This window comes from Impatiens glandulifera, chromosome 7 (assembly GCF_907164915.1).
Source record: "Impatiens glandulifera chromosome 7, dImpGla2.1, whole genome shotgun sequence".
NCBI classification, from domain to species: Eukaryota; Viridiplantae; Streptophyta; class Magnoliopsida; order Ericales; family Balsaminaceae; genus Impatiens; species Impatiens glandulifera.
Genome location: NC_061868.1, coordinates 43736759 through 43759567, shown reverse-complemented (window position 1 = coordinate 43759567; position 22809 = coordinate 43736759). Strand labels below are relative to the sequence as shown.

General features: G+C 27.7%; 4 protein-coding genes across 5 annotated transcripts; 3 read left to right on the top strand and 1 right to left on the bottom strand.

Moving 5' to 3' along the window:
* The first annotated feature begins 1180 nt into the window (after positions 1–1180).
* LOC124910009 (transcription factor EMB1444-like) lies at positions 1181–3747 on the top strand. The gene is made up of 10 exons (XM_047450634.1): positions 1181–1333; positions 1411–1500; positions 1602–1710; positions 1776–1826; positions 1904–1963; positions 2049–2756; positions 2846–2947; positions 3025–3093; positions 3176–3307; positions 3385–3747. The coding sequence occupies exons 1-10, from the start codon at positions 1224–1226 to the stop codon at positions 3544–3546; spliced, it is 1593 nt and encodes a 530-aa protein (XP_047306590.1). The 5' UTR covers positions 1181–1223; the 3' UTR covers positions 3547–3747.
* A 623-nt stretch (positions 3748–4370) lies between these two features.
* Positions 4371–4814, top strand: LOC124910008. Its single transcript, XM_047450633.1, has one exon. It carries the CDS (start codon positions 4371–4373, stop codon positions 4812–4814), a length of 444 nt encoding a protein of 147 aa, XP_047306589.1.
* A 10360-nt stretch (positions 4815–15174) lies between these two features.
* On the top strand, positions 15175–16322 carry LOC124945439 (tropinone reductase-like 3). Its single transcript, XM_047485882.1, has 3 exons — positions 15175–15424; positions 15498–15614; positions 15683–16322. The coding sequence occupies exons 1-3, from the start codon at positions 15293–15295 to the stop codon at positions 16202–16204; spliced, it is 771 nt and encodes a 256-aa protein (XP_047341838.1). The 5' UTR covers positions 15175–15292; the 3' UTR covers positions 16205–16322.
* A 1533-nt stretch (positions 16323–17855) lies between these two features.
* Positions 17856–22265, bottom strand: LOC124945937 (28S ribosomal protein S29, mitochondrial). 2 transcript variants are annotated; one of them, XM_047486467.1, is made up of 8 exons: positions 22086–22265; positions 21292–21755; positions 21036–21196; positions 20265–20476; positions 19874–20128; positions 19683–19769; positions 19151–19323; positions 17856–18231 (listed from the first exon to the last, which is right to left on the bottom strand). In XM_047486467.1, the coding sequence occupies exons 2-8, from the start codon at positions 21705–21707 to the stop codon at positions 18120–18122; spliced, it is 1416 nt and encodes a 471-aa protein (XP_047342423.1). In that variant the 5' UTR covers positions 21708–21755; positions 22086–22265; the 3' UTR covers positions 17856–18119. The 2 variants fall into 2 exon arrangements, with proteins under 2 accessions (XP_047342423.1, XP_047342424.1); XM_047486468.1 differs by having other exon boundaries at positions 21292–21750.
* Between the last annotated feature and the right edge of the window lie 544 nt (positions 22266–22809).

Below are 22809 nucleotides of genomic sequence, written 5' to 3'. Positions count from 1 at the left end.
CCATTGAAAAGAATGGAGTCAGAAAATGATCCCTTAATCCCCCGCATTCATCTCTTTATTGTTTTCTTTGGTCCACTTTTTATTCTTTTTCTTTTTCTTTAATCTCAATTTCCGATGTCTTTGCCTACCGGAATATTCTCTTCTCGGCCAATCACCGGTCACGGCCGGCACCACTTGTTTCTTGAAAAACTTTTTCTTTTCATGCAATAGTCACTATCATTATTTCTTATTATTCAAATTTTTTTTATCTATTTTTATCTATTAGTCATAATAATTTTTTTTTATCTATTTTAATCAATCAATAAAAATCAACTTAATACATATATGTCTAGTTACATTATAGATCCCGTAAAATAAAATTAATTTAAAATATGGTAAAATAAAATTAGACTACTCTCATCTCATTTAGTAAATATGGTAAAATAAAATTATGTCATTTCTCCTTAATATTATTTTTTAATTAGAATAAAAAAAACCCACTTCATCAAAATCATTTTGTCACCGATCAAATCACTTGATGGGTGTTTAAAGTTCTCATAACAAAATAATAATTGATATTGTTGGTCTAGAAAAAAACATTTAATAAAAAAAAAGTTTGAATTTGTAATTAATTGAATCATTAGATAGTATTTTTTTTGGTTTAAATTATATATTTTTTTTTTATAGAAATCCAAAAATAAACACATCAATCTACTAATTAATTTAATAAAATAATAATAATATTTTCTATCAAATCTAGAATTAAAACAAATATAATATTTACCTAATCAAAACATTGGTTGCATTTATCCCTTCAAATATTCATGAATCTAAAAATATCGAATCATATAATATATTTTAAGAGTAAATAAATAATCATATAATATATTTAACTATTTTTTAATATATTAAATTTAATATTAATTAGTTTAAAAATACATTATATTACATATATATATATATATTATATATATATATATTATATATATATATATATATAATTGAATAAAAATTAAAATTAAAATATATTTGTTAGAAGGAGGACAAATATAGGGAATATTATCGTCTCTTTCCCAGAGAGATATCCAGACAATTAATTTTCTCTCTCATGATCACTTTATGCTTACATATATATATAATATATATATATATATATATATATATATAGAAAGATCAGCTCCATTTTAGATTCGTAATCTTCTTAACAAGTTCTCACGACTGTAGCCGATTCTTTGATCTGCAAAATGAATACGGAAAATGGTGATTCAAGTGTTCAGGGTTTGCTGAAAAGCCTTTGCCAGAATAATGGATGGTCTTATGCTGTTCTTTGGTGTTTTGATCATCGGAATTCTTCGTAAGCTCACTCATTTGAATCTGCATGCGATTGAGTTTTCATTTATTAATTTAGCATGTTTTGATCATATATAATAGAATGCTGACGATGAGAGATGCATATAATGAAGAACAAATGAGTATCCTCATCGATAACATGCTACTGCAAGTTCATATTCTTGGAACTGGGTAAAGTTTTCATCTTGATTCTTGCATGATGATCAATTTTGCTTTTATTTTCCTTACAAAACCTGATCTCATGTATTGGGTATTCATATGATATCATGTAGAATCGTGGGTCAAACTGTTTCATCAATGAAAAACAGATGGATGTTCTCAGATGATGATGATTGTATTGAACAAAATTCAATTTTTATCAACAATCAGGATGTTCTTCAGGTATTCAAGATGATTCTTAATTCTGCTTGATGATTTCCATTTTATTTATACTTGATCCTTTTTTTATCCAGAATGATAGAGATGATATTCATTGCCAATTTTCCTGTGGAATAAAGGTATTCTTTCTGTCATTGTTCTTTCAAAAAATCTTCTTCTTCTTCTTCGTGTTCTTATAATGTTCATCCATTTGCAGACAATTGCTTTGATCCCTTTGGAAATGCAAGGAGTGGTGCAATTCGGGTCTACCCAGAAGGTAAATGTGTGTTCTTTTGTTACCATTTAGTAAAAGACATAAAAATTCTTGATTCGGTTTTGAGATGTTCTTCTTGTGCATGTAGATTTACGAGACACAAGAGTTTGTTTCCCAGACAAAGCAAATTCTTATGGCTAATGAAACAACAAACATTGCTGCTGGTGCTGGATTTAATGTTTTGGAAAAGACACTATCTAATAATTCATCTTCAAACAGTGATATCTTTGATGAAGTATTTACTTCATTAATCTCATCTACAAAAGAAGATTTCTCTGATTTCTTTTCTTTCGGATCAGATCTTCAATTACCCGGTTCATTTCATCCTGAAACCGACCCTTTTCTTCATTCTGTATCTTCCTCCAATCTGTTTGATCTTCTTCCTTCATCTGCTGTTCCATTCATCAATCAAGAACATTCTGAACAAATGACTTCATTTTATTCTGTTCCGAATGAGGGATTTTCAAACAAATCAATTGACTTGTTTGATGGACTGATGCCATTGAACAATGAGAATTGCCTGGATTTTGGTGATAACTTGGGATTCTTATCAAATGAAAGCATGAACTCAATATTCAGGGAAACAGAACAGGACTTAGTTTCTTCTTCTGTCATCTCTAATTATATTCCCAACAGAACTGTAAATTGCATTTCGCCTCCCAAGAAGTCCAAAGAAGAACCCTTAAGAAATATTAAGAAAAGGGCCAAACCAGGAACTCGACCAAAGCCTAAGGACAGAGTCCAAATTCGCGAACGGATTGCAGAGTTAAGAAAACTAGTTCCAAATAGTGCAAAGGTAACTGTTTTTTACTTTTCAAATAAAGATATCGTTGGAGAACTCTCCGAATTGATTTTTGATTGGTTGTTGTTGTTGTTCTTTAACAGACGAGCATTGATTCTTTGTTGGCTCAAACCGTCAAACACGTGCTGTTCTTAGAAGGTATAACAAAGCATGCAGAAACCATGAAACGAGCCAATGAGCAAAAGGTATCTTTTTATCTTGAATTTTAATCGAGGATTTGTCATACCATTGGTAGCGAGTCTAATCTTTCTCGTTTGATCAGGACAGGCAGTCGATGACTGAGCCTATTTGTGTAAAAGACCTTAATTCCCCTGGACAGATGATGATAGAGGTAAGTAAATTAAGGTTTCAAAAAAATATTACCATTCAAAACTGATTTCATTGCTGACATACATATATTATTTGTGATGCAGATACATTTCGAAGAAACTGATTGCTTTGCTGACATAGTAGAGATCATTAACGGTTTTGACTTGACGATTTTGAAAGGAAATATGCAAACAAAAGGAAATAAATTACGGGCATGCTTTGTTGTTGAGGCCGAGGTATGAAGTTTATTATTAATGGGAAGAAACAAATATACATAAGATGAAAAAATTCATTATTTCGATACATATTGCAGGCAAACAGACACATTACGAAACAACATATATATGTGTCCCTTCTTCGGTTCCTCGATCAGAAAGCTTCAAGTAATATGAATGTAGCGGATGATCGGTTTTCTTACAATTGGCATCAAACGGTCGGATCATATCATTTCAACTTGGCCGAGGCTCTTTTCTGATGAAACAAATAGAAAGATGAAGGATTGCTAGCTAGAAGAAAGGATCTGATAGTTATAAGTGTAAGTTGTAAAGGGAAAAGATTATTACTAATGCTAAAATTATTTACAGAACAGTCAATTTTGAAGAAATTTACTAAGCACCATTGTATCAGCTTATGAGAAAACTTCAATAAATCGATAATATGAGTTTTTACGAGGAAACGATTTATGATTATGCCTAGTTAAGTTCGAGAACGCGATAGCATTCCGACGAGGAAAAAAATATCTAAAATTTCATCTGCCTTCAAACCTAGATTTTAATTTGAACATTTGTACCATAATCTCACATTGTCTCCTGCAAGAAGCAAACACTCAACAACAGATTAGTTACAATTCCTCCCAAAACATGACTCAATAACAAATAAGGTTATGTGAGATTATTTAAAAAAAAATTCTTTAAATATATAAATTCTTTTAAATTTGTATTTGAATAATTTGTTGACATTTTTTAATAAATAAATAAAATATAGTTTAAGCACATCGATTAATCAAAGACAAAACCAACCCACAATTCACAAGAATATTAAAGGACTTCTTTTATATATCTTAAATAAATTTCAGTTTTTTTTTGCTTCAATTGTATTGTAACTTGTATAAGTAGTAGATATATTATTGTTGAACAAACATCATCAATTTCACAAGTCAAATAAATAAATTCAATATATCATAAATTTTTAGTTTACCAACCTTAACAGAACCAACCCCAATTAATTCAACTACCTTCCTATATATCTCCCTATTATAAGCCATCGATTAATTGAGAAATATCATCATAAATCAAGAACATGGCCTCAATTGATCCTCGTGCAGGGGCGGAAATAGTATATGGATCATCAGATTGTTACAAACAATCGGTGGAGTTACTCGAGGAATTGGGATTTCCAAAAGGAGTAATGCCATTGAAAGATCTTGAAGAGTGTGGACGTGTTCAAGAGACGGGGTTCGTCTGGATGAGGCAGAAAGGTCCATACGAGCATTTTTTCGAAGGAACGAATACAAAGGTGAGTTATGCAACCGAAGTAACGGCTTATGTGGAAAAAGGAAGGATGAAGAAAATGACGGGGGTTAAGAGTAAACAACTTATGATTTGGGTACCTATTGTTGATATGATTATCGATGATTCCGGTAAGAAAATCAATTTTAAAACTCCGGTGGGGATAGGAAAAACTTTTCCTTCATCGGCTTTTATGACTGAAGAAGAGAAGGAGACGAAGTATTTGGAGTACTAAGTATTTAAGTATTTGGTGTTCTTTTAATTTGATTGCAATAATCATGTTTTATTTATTATGTTCTTTTGGTTTTTCATATGATATGTATGATGTTACTTCTTATAATATTATATATGTTTACTTCTTCATATTTGTAACATTTTTTAAATGCACCCTTTTATTTTCAATGAGTTTAAATTAATCAACTAACTTTGCATGATGAGATCATCTTGAAAGGATCTTTTTTGAAAATGTGGTATTTTGATGATCCATCACATTTGTAAATCTTCTTTGAGTAAAAAAAAATTATTATTTTTTTATATATAAAAGAGATGTGATTAAAATATTTACCAATAAGTAACTTGAATACGCAAATGAGATAATTGTCCGTATCTCTTTTCGGAAGACGAATTACTCTACCTATCTTTTGTTCTATTTCACAAGTATATGAATTTAAGAAGTCTTGATTCTGCATAGCGATTTATTTTGATTCTATCAAATTATTTAAAGAGCAATTATTCAAACCTTTTAAGAAAAAAATTGTTTTTTTTAATCAAGTTTTCTATCACATTATATTTTCTTTTTCTTTTTATATATGACAAGTTTTTGCTAATTTTTTTTTTTAAGGAGCAAAGGAAAGAAAATCTCATACAAAAAAAAACTTAAAGATTTGTGATATAAAATAATATTTAGTAAAGACGTGAAAATTCTCGTATGCCCAAGATAAATATTTGAGTATTTCATTATATTGGAAAGCTTTTAAACAAACACTTAAAAACAGGGAAATGATAGTGATGACATGAATTTATAACAAAATGATGTGTCATATTTTAAATGGTTTAAAAATTTGACAATTCTCTTTCTTATTAAATTTTCAATTCACTTAAAACATTAAAACATGTCACCTCATTTCTCTACAAATTTATGTCATATTTTTTCCACCCTCTATCATTTTCCTTAAAAAAAAATAAGATAATGTCTAAATTAGCTTATAAAAATGTAATATCTTTACCCAGTTTGAAGAACTTAATACTATATAATTCCTAATTTATTTGGAAGATTCAATGCCTACAATAAAATAAAAATATAAAAATATGAAAACATGTCAAAATGCCCTTCTCACCAAATAAAACTGTTTTTAAACGAAATTATTTTTCACTCATCTAACTATTGAGACAATGGAACACACATTAATAAATATTTTGAAATGTTTATTAGAAGATTTGATAATTGACTTTTTAAACGTTTAATAATTCATATGAAACCTCACATAAAAGTTTCAATAATAGTATTTTTTGCTACCATCTAATGAAATGGGTAAAAATTTAGAAATTACTCATTAATTTATAAAAAACAATATCTTCTTGATATATACAATGTGAATTTTAAAGAGGTTTGAGATTTTTTTTAGTTGAATGAGTAGAATATAAAATATTATATTAGTAAAATATTATCAAATTATAATAAATTTTGATAATATTAATATTATATTATTATATTATATTAATTTTCTTATAAGTCTAATTGAATATCTATATAATAGAAATAACTTATGTAACGATTTAATATAACAATCCAATATAATTTCTCTCTCTATTCTAACATAGTATCAGAGGCAAAATTTTGTTCTTGAGTTATAAAATTTAGTCTTCAACTATTTTCATTAATAATTACTTTAGTTATTGATGGAGAGCTCTATTATTAATTATTATTATATTTTTTAATATTAATATTTTTCTTTCAAATAATTTTGTTAATGTTATTATTTTTTTCGGCAATTATATTCTGAGTTTTGTTTTCAATTGTTGTTTTATCTCATTAGTCAATGCCCATATTTTTATTGGTCTTAATCCAATCATATGTATCTTTTTATTGGTTATTTAATCAACACATTGTCATTCTTTCACTATGATAAGTTTCTTTTCAAGTGTTGTTTTACCTCAACAATCTATGTCCATGAGATTGTACCTTATTCATTGGATTTTTTTTATGCAACACATTGTCATCCGGTCATTGGATGGATCTCGAGACTCACGAATAACTTTGGAGTTTATTCGGTTGTTGTTTCACCCTAGCATTCAATGCCCATAGGATTCTACCTCTTTACTGGTTTATCAGTCAACACATTGTCATTCTGTTACTGGATGGAGATCACAAGTTTATGAAGTTTGAAGAACACAACATCAATATTTCACAATTTTATCTTCAACCTCAAGTTGTTCAAACGTTTTCTATCTTGAGTTTGAGGAGGATTGTTAGAGTATAAAATAATATATCTATAGGATATTATCACAATATTATAAATTATTATAATGACAATATTATATTATTTTATTATATTATATTAGTTTTCTTATAAGACTAATATAATACTTATATAATAGACATAACCTGTATAACTCAATATAACAATTCAATACAATTTATCTCTATATTAATCTAAAATGTGTCTAATATATTAACATTATATTAGAGTTATAAAGGTTGTGTCTAATATATTAACATTATATTAAATTTATAAGGAAACTAATATAATATTGATATTATCACAATTTATTATATTATGATAATATCTTACAAATATATTGTTTTTATATTATAACATCTCTCCTCAAACTTAATATAGAAAGGACTTGAACAACTTGAGGTTGAAGACGATATATTGAAATGTTGATGATGTATTCTTTAAATTTTAGAAACTCGTGAGCTCGTTTCAATTACAGGATAACAGTGTGTTGACCGATAAACCAACGAAGAGGTAGAATCTCATGAGCATTAAATGTTAGGGTGAAACAACAACCGAATAAACTTCGAAGTTACTCGTGAGTCTCGAGATTCATCCAACGACGGGATGACAATATGTTGCATTAAAGAAAACTAGCGAAGAAGGTTAAATCCCATGAGCATATAATGCTTGGGTGAAACAACACCTGAAAAATAACTCATCCTAACGAAATGATGACTGGAGGTGGAGGTGACTAAATAACCATTAAAGAAATACATATGATTGGATTAAGACTAATAAAAAATATGGGCATTGATTACTGGGATAAAGAACAACTGAAAACAGAACTCAAACTCAATGAATATGGTTGTCGAATAAAATAAAAACACCATACAATTATTTGATAGAAAAAAATATTAATAAATTCGAGATCACTTGGAAATATCAATTCCGTCTTTGCACACAGTTTACTCGAAGTCTCTCTTGTAACAGGAGGCAATGATATGTAATGTGCTTTGTCAATAACTAATGATTTTTTTAATTTTTTAATATGGTATTAAATGGTTGTATAATCATTCATCGACTCTTCAATTAAATGTAATTGAAGTATTGATCCAATAATTTAAGATATTAAGTGTTACTACACTGTTATCAACGTTCAAATTTAAGTCCCACCTAATGTCAACGAATCCGTAGATTGAGTGTCAAACCATTGTCAAGATTATTTCTTTTAATTATCATTTTTCTTTAATTTACCGCATTTTGTATTAAAAAATTAATATTTAAAGGTTATTGATCTTCCATGTAGATATTTAGGGTGATGGAATTACTCAAATATATATATTTTTCAAAATCTTTCCTTTTGTTATGGAAAAAAAAAATAGGAAAAAAAATAGAAATTGAGGATTATAATTATGTTTAGTGTTTCTGTTTCTATTCAAATTGTTTTTTTTTGATCGGTTTTATCTAGTTTGATAATTAGTTGATCGTATATTGGTAAACCCGTTCCAAACAATAATAAAATATATATATTTATTTATATATTATATTATATAAAATTATTATTTATATATTATATTATATAAAAATATATTTTTATAATAAAATATTAACAATATCCAAAGGAGATACGACTCTTTCAACTATGAGTGAATATCCTCATAATTAACAATATTATCATTTTAATTTATTAGTGAGAATCAAATTATTGATCTTTGTTATTCTAAATAGATTCTTAATTATTTTTAAATGAATAAAATAAATAAGAAAACATACTTAAGTTTATAATAGAGGTTGGTAATTGACTAGGCAAAACAAGATGCCTCAAACTACGAGCAAAACCAAAAGAAAGAACAGTTTTATTATAAAAAAATATATATACTTGTTATATTATATTTTTTATTTTATTTTATAAACATTAAATTTTAAATAAAAAACATTATAATAAGTACACGGATTAGATTTTGAATAACTTATTTATTTTATTAATATATATAGAAAAGAATCTCTTTATATTAATTGCTTTACACAAATCAAATACCTTTTTCACTTGGGGCAGAAAAAAGCTGTTAATTTCACCCCCAAAAAGTTATTTCTCTACTTTTCAATTTTCAACTTTCAACTACTACTCTCCTCTTTTTCAGCACCTTTTATTCACATAAATACATATAGGACTTGTTTGATTTTGACTTAATTATCCGTTTTTAAACTTTACATTTAATAATACAATAAATATATAAATAATTAATGAGAATCAATAATATCTTAATTTTGTTTTTGTGATTAATGATTGAAAAATGATGGTGGATTTGACTTAACTGACATGTTCACACAAAGGATACTTGTTTGAGGGTTTATTTGAAATCGAAATAATTTCTTTTATCAATTAATTTATATTATTAACCAACTTTTATTTAATAAAACATCTTAAAATATTATATATATTAAGAATTATTATTTTATAGTAACTCACGTAATTATATAACTTGTTAATACTTATAACTGCAATAATTGGATTTTTTGTTAATAGTTTCTTTAAGTTGTGTGGATCATGATTTTGTATTATTTTTTTTAAATGAGAAATATATTTTGCACTTTATTAACTAACAAGGCTCAAAGTGACAATTTGGGTTTACAGTCACACCCATTAAATTAATTAACAATTTCAAATCCTAAGTGATTAAGTTTTTATATTTTTATTTTTATTTTTTATTCTAAACTTATAATTAAGTGATACTTAGATTATTAATTAGACTATCATCGTCCTAAACTTAATTAGTCAAAATGCAATTATATCTTTTTATTTTAGGTATGATGAATGCCTTATCTCAAAACAATGAAAAATATTACTTCCATTTAAGACGATATATTGTATAAAACAAAAACATAATTTAATATAAGTTTATACATTAAAATTGAATATATATCTAAATGATTTATTAATTTGTCTTTAATAATTTTTACATGAAATTGTGATATCATAAAGTCACATATATTACTTTTACTCAACAAATAAAAAAGGACAAATTCTGAATGAAGTTGAGGAATATATATTTACTAAAAATATATAGTTTTCTCTTTGTAAGAGTCTCACTATTTCAAGAATATATTTGATTTGAAATTATCCAATAATAAAAGGTTTAATTCAATTAAACTAAGCAGAAAAGAGAAAAGTAATATTAAATAGTTAAACCTAAAAAAAGAAAAGAAAAGAAAAAAGATTTAATCTTGTTTGGCCCTAGCTTGAATCAGTGAGTCTAGCTCTAGCCTATCTATATAGACAGTCGACTATACATGCCTTGCCTGCCCCCTTCTTCTTCTTCATCATCTCTCTATAATCTTGTTAAATTAAATTGTGGGTTTTTGAAGAAAGAAGGAAGCTTTGATTTTGAGGGGAATGTTGTTTGGCTCGAGGCCATGAATTTATATATATATGGATGGATGGATGGATCAGATCTATGAGTTTTTCTATCTATCTCTTCTTCATCATCATCAGTTGATGAATTGAATAAGATTTGTGTCATCGGACCAGGCTTCATTCCCCTTAATTACTGCTTCTTCCATCAATAATATATAATTATCTTCTGGCTAGCTAGATCTGTTCATTTCTTACTTCAATATCTGTCTATCTATATATCTAGTCAATCGATCCTTGTTCTTAATTAATACTAGCTAGTTACTTGTACTGGTTTTTTTTGTTTTACAGAATGGATGATGGTGATGATATAATTGTTTAATTTGGTTGCTGATTGGTGTAATGATGAAAGATATTGACTTAACTTTTATAGGGATGTTGAGTTGTTGTTGTTTTATGGCTTCCAATAGAAAGAAAGAGCTTGTAATCATTACCAAATGATCATCCTCATCATCATCATGAACAGATCTCTCTTTCTTTCTTTTATCATATATATAATTATTAATATTACTAAAGCTAGCTAGCTATTTAGTTTGATCATGAATGAATCTTCATCTATCTATATCTATATATATATATATATATATATATATATATATATATATAACCCATGATCAGATGATTCAGATCTTGTACCCATGATGATGATCTCTTCTTCAGAATTTACAAGGATTTCTTGCTGATTTCTTAAGTAAGGTTAGATTTATAATCTGGGTTGTTCTTGAAATTGGGGGAAATGGGTTTGGTTTAGTTTAATTAATGATGATTAATTATTCAGATTATGAAACAGAAGAAGAAGATGAAGAAGAAGAATCAGATGCGCATGTGACCACCGACGAAGAAGAAGACTGTAAGCAAGCAACCCCAGTTTCTCTCTCTACTCTCTCTCCTCTTGTCTTTTTCCTATATCACTGATTTGGCATTCTCGAGGCCATAATTCTCGCAAGTTTATTTTTTCTTTCACTTTTCTCTCAATTTATTCTTATTTTTTCTCATTTTTTTACTAACATTTATGGGCTTGTTTCATAGGTATTATTTAAGGGTTTTTTTTATAGGTTTTGTAAAAATAATTAAGCAAATAAATATTTTAAGTTATTTAAGTTTTTAATTTATTAAACTACTATAAATTAATGATATGATAGTTAAAACAATATAACAATATCATTAGTCTTATAAGATATAGCATACATTTACAAAAAAAAATAAAATTCAAAAAACCAACTTAAAGCAAAGCTTTATAGTATTACATTTTATTTTTAAAAAATCATATAAAAATCAATAGCCAGAATCTAATTAAAACATAAGCAATTAGTTTTATCACAAATAAAATTTGAGAATTTATTTAAAATAGCAGGATTGATTTTTAAATATATTATTATTACTTTTTTCATATAAAAAAAAATATAATAAATAAATCACATTAGAAAGAAGTTATACTTATAAAATCAATTAAATTAGTTTAAAAAGTTATAAATTTATAAATATAAATTCATTTTTATTTTTATTTTTATAATAGATATAAAATCATAAAATTAAATAATTTATAAACTCATAAAGTGTAAAATTTAACCATCATAAATTTAAAATATAAACTAAAATGAACAGTCTTCTTTAAAATCATAAAAATGATAATATTTTAAGAGTTAAATTGATATTTTTACTTCATTAAAAAATTTAGTGAACAGGAAAAACAATATTTTTCTTTATTTTAATAAATATTAAAAATCTAACTTAATAAACCACTTTTATAATTCAACAGGACAAATTTTGACTTGAAAAATAAGATTTAACCGAATTAATTTTAAATTATTATTATTATTTGTATACATAAGTAAATATAATTAATTTTTAAAACTAATTAAAAAATAAATGATATAAAACAATATCAATTACATAAATTCATTTATATGAATAATTAATACTTTTTTATGAATTTAAAATATTAATTCACTTTAATTTATAAAATTGATCAAATTGAAATAATTTATAAACTAATATAATATTAAAATCATAAAAAAATTAACTAGTTAAAATGAATTTATCTAAATTAGACTATTTAATCTCATTTAATTATAAAATTTAAATCAACCATATATTTTAAATAGATTTGGACACATTTTATAGTTGGTACAATATTCACACCAAATAATAATTTTATATTATTAAAATTAATTTAACCAAAAATATTTATAAATATATAATTTGATAAAAAAACAATAGATGCAACTCGCTTTGTACACTTATTTAACTGTTGACTTAGTTTATCCAAGATGGTAAAATTAACTCAAATCTTTCTCTCATTTAACAGTTTTAATAACTTCCTTAAAAACAACTTCCTCAAAAATAATATTTTTTAATAAAAACATTTAAAAATATCTTTTAACCCCAAAGAATAATAAAAATTAAAAAAGGTTAACATTCCCACTAATTAAGAATCTATAAACCTATCCGTTTGGGGTGATTTTTTTCTTTATGATTTGTTGGATATTTTTTTTATAAAAAATAATTCTCAATAAAATCAAATAAGAGTTAAATAAGAGAAATTAATTAATAAATAATATAAGATAACATTAACAAAATCAAAAACAATAATTGATGATCTAGATATTAAATTACATAAATAGTTTACAAAAATAAAACTAACAATAATTTTTTTTTAACAATTACGCGATTTGTTAAGGATTCTTTCAAAAACGAACTCATTTGAGTTCTTGAACGACGACGGTTAAAATAAAGCAAAATGAACGAACCATTGAAACGGCGTCGAAAGATAGCCAAAAATTGGTAAGCGACGCAAAAAAGGTCATGCCAAATTGAATTATCTACATATATATGGCCAAAATAGTGAAAAATTCATATAAATCATGAAAGGATACAGATAAGAGGACATCCATATGAAATATCAAATTGAGTATTTTTATTAGAAAAATAAAAAATAACTTCAAATCCGATTTTCGTCTCTTTTACTGTTAAGAATGTGATGGACATAGACTCAAGAAATGATCATCGATACAAATTATGAGAATATATGTAAGAGGTCTCATTTGCTATTAAGATCGAGACGTACACGAATACAAGGAAGAATCACGTCACAATCTGAAAATAAAAGTCAAATCAAAGAATTTTTTTGGACAATACTCTGAACACATTTGATGGATAATTGACTAGAGAGTGATATTTGTATCACGTTAATCACTAATAAATATAGAAAAAAAAAATTATTTAGACACGTGTACTTGTAAAACTAGCCTAGTTAAATATATGAACTAATATATACATACTATTAAAAATTAACTCATTTAACATCTTTTTAGTAATAATAGTTAATTGCTTTTTAAAAATTTAAATTTAATATTTATTAATTAAATATTCATTTTTTTTCTATTCTTCTATTTTTATTAATTAATTAATTTGTCTTTTTTTATTATTTCTTATTTTCTTTAATTTTTTTTATTAATTAATTAATCAATTTATTTCTTTTTACTATTTCTTCTTTCGTTATTTGATAATTATTTTTTATTATTTATTTATTTTATATCAACATAAATTATTTAATATTAGTTGGTCTCATTTAAGAATTAATAGTTGAATATTATGATATATAAAGTAGTTCAATGATTTTATATTCTAATATTTTCATATTTTATTCAAGTATTTTTATTAAATAATTACTTGTACTATTTTTTTTAAATAAATTTTATTTATCATGCAAATTTAAAAATTATAGGGGTGGAAAAAATGAAAATATTATTTTATAAACTAGCTAATTAAACATTATAAATATTATAGTAAATATTGAACTATTTTATATCTTATAATTTATAATATTTAAATATTAGTTTATAAAACAAACCGAATAATAAAAGAAGAAATAGTAAAAGGAGACGAATGAATTAAGTAAGCAATTAAAAATATATAAATAAAAGAAAAAAATAATAAAAAGTGATAAATTAATTAATTAATTAATAAAAAAAAAGAGAAAAAATAAATTTTAAATTTTAAAATAATAGAATACTTCTTTATGTTGGTTTAGATTATTTAAATAATTAAATTAAATCAAATATTATTTTATTTTATTTTTATTTATCAAATTACTTAATTTATTAACTAAAATATTAAAATATATTTTATATTTTATAAAAAAAATATAAGACCCACAAAATAATTTAAAAAATAAGAAAGTTGACTGATTTGATAAAAAATTAAAAATATCAAAACTGAACAAAAACATATCAAAACAAAACAAATCAAATTAAACATACAAAATCTATCCATATAAATGCTGAAATCTTGAACCAAACATGGCAAGACTGTACCGAAATTCTGAATCAAACAAACAAACAAACCTTTAACAGTTTTTTAAATCTGTAACCAAACCGGCTTTAAAACCAAATCCAACCAACCATTGAACCTCCCTTTTAATGCAGCTGTCCTTTTTGTCTGTTTTATTTGTAAGTAAAATAAGACCAAATAAATATATAAAAAAACAAAAACAAAATATAGCTTGTTTAAGTTATTTATGATTTTTATTGAGTTTTTTTTATAAATAATTGTTTGATAAAAATAATAATAGATAACTAGTTTTAATAAATAAACATTTTATCTAGTGTTTAAAAAATATCTAAAAAAAAATATATTTGTTTACAATAGTTGAAAATAAGAATTATTATAATTAAATAATTGAAGATTTAAAACATAAACACACGGCGTCGTCAAATCAAACTAAAACAAGTTTTCTTCTTTTTTTCTTCCTTAGCCGATAAGAACCTTCTTCCTGAAAATCTTGTTCCCATCGCCGACAGACGACTTCTTCTTCTTATTATTCTCAGCAGCCGCAGATCCGATCAACAGTTGTTGGAAATGGAGAAGATCGGAAAGAGATTTACTGGTAAGGTTGCAATTGTTACCGCGTCAACTCAAGGAATCGGATTCGGAATCGCCCAACGTTTAGGTCTCGAAGGTGCTTCAGTTGTCATCTCTTCTCGCAAGCAGGTTAATAATCTGATCTGATCGTTTTATTAACAATCCTTTGATCAAGAATATAAATGATAAATCTTTAATGTAGAAAAACGTGGATGAAGCAGTGGAGAATCTTAAATCCAAAGGAATCGAAGCTTATGGAGTAGTCTGTCATGTCTCAAATCCTCAACAGAGAAAAAATCTCATCCAGGAAACCATTCAGGTCTTCAAAAAATGAAATTTTAATCATCCAATTTGATTCATTGATTGATTGTTCTAATCTGTTAACAGAAGTATGGAAAAATTGATGTTCTTGTATCTAATGCTGCTGTGAATCCATCTGTTGATTCGATATTGGAGACGAAGGAATCTGTGTTGGATAAGCTGTGGGAAATCAATGTAAAAGCTTCAATACTGATTGTACAGGAAGCTGCTCCTTATTTAGTGAGAAATGAGGGTTCATCTATTGTTTTTGTTTCTTCAATTGCTGGGTATCAACCAGATGCAAACATGGCTATGTATGGGGTAACGAAAACAGCTCTTCTTGGACTTTCCAAGGCTCTTGCACAAACAATGGCACCGAAAACGCGTGTTAACTGTGTTGCTCCTGGTTTTGTTCCTACGCATTTTGCATCGTTCATTACTGAAAACAAGGATGTTAGGAATATGATAGTAGGGAGGACATTGTTAAATAGGCTTGGGACAGTTGAAGATATGGCTGCTGCTACTGCCTTTTTGGCATCGGATGATGCTTCTTATATTACTGGAGAAACTATTGTTGTTTCTGGAGGAGTGTTAGGTTCGAGATTGTAGTTGTTTTATGTTGATGTTCTTGTTGGAAACTTTGATTGAATGTCTTAAGAAACTGTTATAGTAGTAATGAATAAAGAAGGTAAGTCTTGAATTTGGAATATCAAGTTTTGATTATTCCTATTTGGATCTAATTAAGTTTTGTTGTAGCTGAATTTAAAAGATGTTTTTGCTACATAATATGTTTGAATTCTTTTTAAAGAAATTTTCATACATACAAAAACAATAATACAAATACAAAAACACGAGTTAAAACAATGAGAAACAAAACGAGAAAAATCCATATGAGAAACAATAATAAAAACTTAAGGGTAAAAATGCTTACAATTAAAGAAGATTGAGTACACTGAATCCTCGTATCGATATAATAATAGAGTTGTAAAGTAAATTCATCGATTGAACTGTCACTAAACGTTTTATAGTTCATTTCAAGTCAAATGGTCCACCAGAAAGATAACTGGAGTAAACATTGTCGACTTAATCCAACCGAGCTCGCATCTTTAATCTAAATTTTTCAACAACCGACGAATTGACACAAAAATTATCCACTCAATATCAATTATGTTCTAAAGTAAGTTCAAAATAGCAATCACTCCTTTGTAATGCAAAAAAACAAGTGGGTTGCCATCTTCATCTAATCGCAACCCATCTTACAATGATTAACCATATTACAATGCACCTATCATCAGTAAACATCCCTCTGTCCACTACACTAAATTCAAAAAAATGAAATATTTGAAGAGAATTCATAAAAGGACAAAACTATAAAGTTGATGCATATTATTTTTTGTTGTCCAACAAAACATAATCTGTTGGAATTCTAAACCACTGTCTTTTTGTGCTAAAATTTTCATGTCTTTTTATGTTGTTGAACTAACTTTTCATGCATACATTTTTATTTCAAAAGGGACATTTTTAAGTCTAAATAGGGCTCGTTTGATGTTGGTTTTTTTAAAGTTCATTCGTTCAAATAAAATCTAAATAACATAACTTTGATCATAGTTTATAAAAAAATAGATAAATCAATATTTTCTGACACCATACTTTATGGCTGGTTATCTATTAAGCCAGAGTCAAATAGTGCAAAAATTGTTTTAAAAAGTATTAGATATTAAAGTTTTTGATTATATAGTTCCAACTATCCACAAGCCATATTATTAAAAGATTTTGGGATTATTATAATTTTTAAATCACTAAACCATTACTCAATCAATCATTATACTTTTTAACTGTAAAATTTTATTAAAATTCTATAAATAATATTCATACAATTTTGTAAGCAAGCAAAATACATATAATATATATATATATACTTTAATCATAAGAATTAATTAATAATGCTTCCGCTTAATTTAATTTCCTCAAAATTATTTGAGCACGAATCATAAAACTATAATGAAATATCAAATCAACTAACATTATGTCTGCGCGAAATCAAAACAGGTTAGTAAGAAATGGTTCTATCATCTTATTTTTAGTTCTCAACTCGAGAGGTCGATAAAGACTGTTAAAACTTAAAAGTGACCCATGCAAAATCCAGAAATGTACATAGTACTAATGGTCTTAGAATCCACCTGAAAGTGGTCTTAGAATACATCTTATTTTTAGTTCTCAACTCGAGAGGAAGATAAAGACTGTTAAAAGTGACCCATGCAAAATCCAGAAATATACATAGTACTAATGGTCTTAGAATCCACCTGAAAGTGGTACAACGATAAGAGAATACAAGATTATTGTCGGGCCAGAAGATTGAAGTATTTTCAGAAAAAGCTTAGCATTTTCTTTCAGATACAAATTTCAAAATAATTAGTGTAGCAATCATTTCACTCCTTCAAAGAAACAAATGTTAATACTAACCCAGAAAAAAGGAGTCTGTTTCGCCTTTTCAAGAATCGAAATCTGATGTTTAGGAAGGCAGTCATCTCATGAAAGGAACTAACCATCTCATTTCTGCCCCATTTCCATGGGACAGATAGAATACCTTCTTCCACCCTTCCTCTGAGAAGGCCTCTCTTCGCACCAGTCTTTGCCTACAAAGTAATATCAAATTTATAAATCCAAATGAACAGAACGAGCCTAGACAACTATGTTAGATTTGCGTACAAGCCAAACTTAAATAAATACCACCAAGACTATATCTTACCCAAGAACCCACCAAAAGGAACGGGAATAAGAAATACTAGACACCAAAATTACTACATTAACAACCTAGGCCATGCTTGATCCGGGGTTATTTGAATAACCATCAAGTTATTTCCAAATAACCCTGTTTGATGTAGGTTACTTGAAGGTTACAAAATCAAAATCTTGCTTGATGAAAACATGGCTTTTGGGGGGTTATTTAGGTTAAATCATTAAAAAAATGTACTTCTATACTTAAAAATTTAAATTATATAAACAAATTAAATATGGATAGTTTGGTATTTTAGTTGATGAATTAAGTGATTTAATAGTTCAAAGGATCGGTGATGTGACAGTACTTTTTTAAGTATCCAAATAACCCAACAAGATCAAACAACCTCCTAGGTATGAATATAAAGTGAATAAATATATTTCTTTTTAAAAAATATAGGGTATTTTGGTTGATAATTTAAATGATGTGATTGTTGAGTCAATTATACTATCTAGAGATAATCCCAAACAACCCACATCAAACAAGGCCCTATTGTATATCCTTACTGTTCATTCGAGACTATTTGGTAGCACTTATGTTTTTGTATCTGAATACAAAAGAGAGACCCAAGAAATTTATTGCAAGACTAAAGAGAAATCTGACAGAAAATGTGTTTTCAAATGTGGTAACCAGAGCCAAAGCACCAGGTAAGATTTATATAGAATCAACAAATGATTAAGGAGTTAAATCACTTAGATTGCAGTGAAGTTTAGGAAGTTGCTGTGCCCACTTTTATTAATTAGATGGCAAAAACATCAAATATAACCAAAACATACCTTAGATAATAGTGGCTAACGGCAGCAGCTTCTTCAACATTGTAGCGAGGATAATTCATCCGAGCATCGATTGGCACATCTGGCAAATCTTGGCGAAGTTTACCCACAGCAGTTGAATGCGAAAAGGCACCAATCATAATGTCATCATGCATCATAGACCTGAATGCATTTACCTACAAACAGTAATCAACGTTTATATATTATGTGTAGCAATCATATTCATCTCAGTTTCATGCACAATAATAAGCTAATGCTGTCAGACTACAAATCCAATAAGTTCATCAACAATGATGCTGTCACACTATATATTTATACCCTATGGTCCTTTTACCCAAATTACGTGTATCAAACAAGAATATTTGGAAAATAAGTTAAATAACCATGTGGCTATTCAAATAAACCAAGATCAAACAAGGCCTAGAATAAAAATGAATAAGTGAATATTTAACAGTCCAATGCAGACTCATCATGATTTTATCTCATAAGTTAAAAAAACAATAGTAACCATAGTAAGTTCAAAATCAAAACTAACCATAGTAAGTTCCCGAGCATGGATATCTCGGCATGAACGAACAGTTACGGGCTCCTGGAACTCACTGAATGTAAACCAACTATTATACTGTACACACAAATACAAGACAATATAAGGTAAAGAATGGAAGTGAAATAGAAATTTTGAAAAAATAAATTAACAGTTTGAAATAAAAGACTTATAGTTTTTACTTGATCAATCGCAATTAGAACAGGTATGTCTTTCACAAGTGATAATTCTTTCCGGAGACGAACTATTACTCCAACAGCAGCATGGCTGTTAGTGATACCAGTTTGAATAAGATCATAAAGTGTTGAACCTTCAGGCATTGTTATTGAATCCACACCTTTCATCCATCCAATTCCAGCACCCTCTCCAAGAGGAATAGGATCAGAAATTTGACAAGGTATTTTCTCCAACTTTGATTCGTTATATTTCATAAAATCCTGTACATCAACAAAACAAGAGGCGCAGGTGTGATAATCACAAGTGTTATAATTCAAAGCAATCAAAGAAAGTCCTTTATAATGTCAAATCAAGTGTAAGAGTCACAGATGACTAGCAAAAGTTTCAGTTTATTGCCTGAAGAGCGTCTGCTGCCTGAACAGGAGTATCCCATAAACCAGTTTGAGGGTTTTTATAGAAATATCCCCCATGTGTCCATTTACGTCCTTCTGGAACATAAAAGACCAGCCAACCTTGATCGCGAGCCCAGTGAACCAGCAATGAAAGTGTAATACTTTTCCCACCGTTGACTGGACCATCCAGCACAATTCTTTTCTGGATTTTTTGGCCTGAAAATTGTAATAACATCAGTGATGTATAATCTGCCTTCTTTCTTATGGAGTATTAGTACTGGTCACATCTTACAATATAACACCCCCTGATATACAATGAAAGGGAAGTCTAACACCTTAAAGTTATGATTATTCAATCTTTGACATGATATTCAAATATTATGACACAACCAAAAAACAAACTAAACATACTCTCTCATCCTCTTTATCGAGAAACCTATCAGCCAGCACAGAGAAATAAACAAAACTTGAATCTTCACAATCAGTGAGCAGTGTCTTGGGTTACATGAGTATAGAACAGCATTTAGCTTTATTTATAATTTCTTATTCAATGATTTTTTCCAGCATTAACACTAATCATAGCAAAATCTAAATCCCTTTAAATCACCCTGGTAACTTGTATATTAATAATAGTCATTCCTCTAAACTTATTTGATTTTCTTTAACACGATCGTACTTTCTCAAGCATAACATATATTAATATTCTAAAGCAAATCCTCTAAAATGGATAATTCAGTATAAAATTGGATAACACAATTGGATCATGTTGAAGTACCTTTGTCATCCTGCAAAGGAGGATCAACAATCCTACTGAGATTGTTACGAAGGTCAAGAAAACTTTGGCGAACCAACAAGGCCGTTCGTCTTGATGCCTCAAACTCTTTCAACATTCCTGAAGGCAAACCCTCTGGTAAAGATGCATTCAACTCCTTAATGCTGCATATTGGAAAGAAAAGAAAAGAAAAAAGCAGATATACATTAAATATAACAATAAAGAAGATTCTCAAAGAAAACACAATATACATATTTACTCGAATTTCATGTAAGAACAGGTATCCTTTCGAGTAAGTTGAGAGAGGGAAGGTGTGTATGTGAAGAGAGGACGGCCATTATAACCAACATCAAGAGATTTATCCTTCTCATCCTCTGCAAGTTCAGCCAATATGTTCTCCTCTAAGATCCGAGTCTCGTTGTCTGGATTGGTTGTAATATTATCTTTGGCATCAGACTGGTGAGCGACTTTTCCTCTTTTAGTATCAGAGGAAGGGGATTTGGCAGAAGATTTTCCTGACCCTCCTCCTCCCTTCTTCTTACTACCCTTGGAAGAGTAGTCTCTTGATCTCAAAGACCAAAATTGTTGATGCAACTGCTGAGAAGCAATGCAAGTAGCATTTGCTGAATGATTCAACTGGGCCTTCACAGCCACTCTAAGTGCTGAACGCAACATTTTTTTTCTTCTTTTTGAAGGGAAATTGAAATCTGAATCCTATCTGTCCTGCAAACAGGCAAAAGTTGGTATGAAACAAGTCTTCTGACTAAATGATACATAGCATGCAAAACACTTCAAAAAAGATCATTTTTAACTATAAAATGTGCATCTTCTGTTAATTGTAGACATGAAGGAAAAACGATAAATCAGAACAATGAGTATGAAATGAGAAGAACCCTTTTGGGAATGTGTAAAACAAATCTCCATGCTAAGGGAAACACAATCCTAAAATACAAACCTGTAACAATGGAAGTTGGGGCACAACGAGTATGTGACTCTGTAGGCGGCAAATGGAAGAGAAGAAGAAAAAGTAAGAACAAGGGGTATGAAGCTGACCTTTCAGACTGTAGGAAATCGCATGGGGAAGATCGGAAAATGGAAATCGCCTTCTTCCTCCTTCCTTGGGCTCTTCTCTAATCGGAAAATGGAAATCGATTTCTGTAAGGGGGAGATTTCTCCTCTGTGACTGCCGGCGGCGGGGAACGCCTTCGTTTCTCTTTGGGCTTATCCTTGGGCCGCGCTGATTAATTTTCTTAGTAAAAACTTTTGGGTTATTAAAATTTATAATCAATCTAGAACCAAATATTTGAAAACAATTTTTAATTTATGAATCTTGTACACTATTATTTTTACATTTTATTTTAAATATATATAATTTTTTATTTATTCATTTTTAACATGATTAATTAGTTAATTAAAATTTAACAATTTTCTTATTTCCATCCTCATAGTATATTATTACAACTCTTAATTTTAATAAGAAAAGATTGAAGGAGTGACTATAAACAAAATTTAAATACACTCATTTTTTCGCAATAAATGTTATATTACGAGATATGACATTATATAATAGTAGGCATTTTCATCACCTTCATGGTATACACATAATCTCACAAAATTAGGTAGACATATAAGTTTTCTATTTTTTTTAAATAAAAATATAACATTCCCCTAAGAGTCATTAGTTTTACTGTCATAGTTACAGCTGAAAATTGAACTAATAATCTTTTGTATTTAATTAAAAAATTATTGAGCATAGTATAGATAAAAAATAATAATA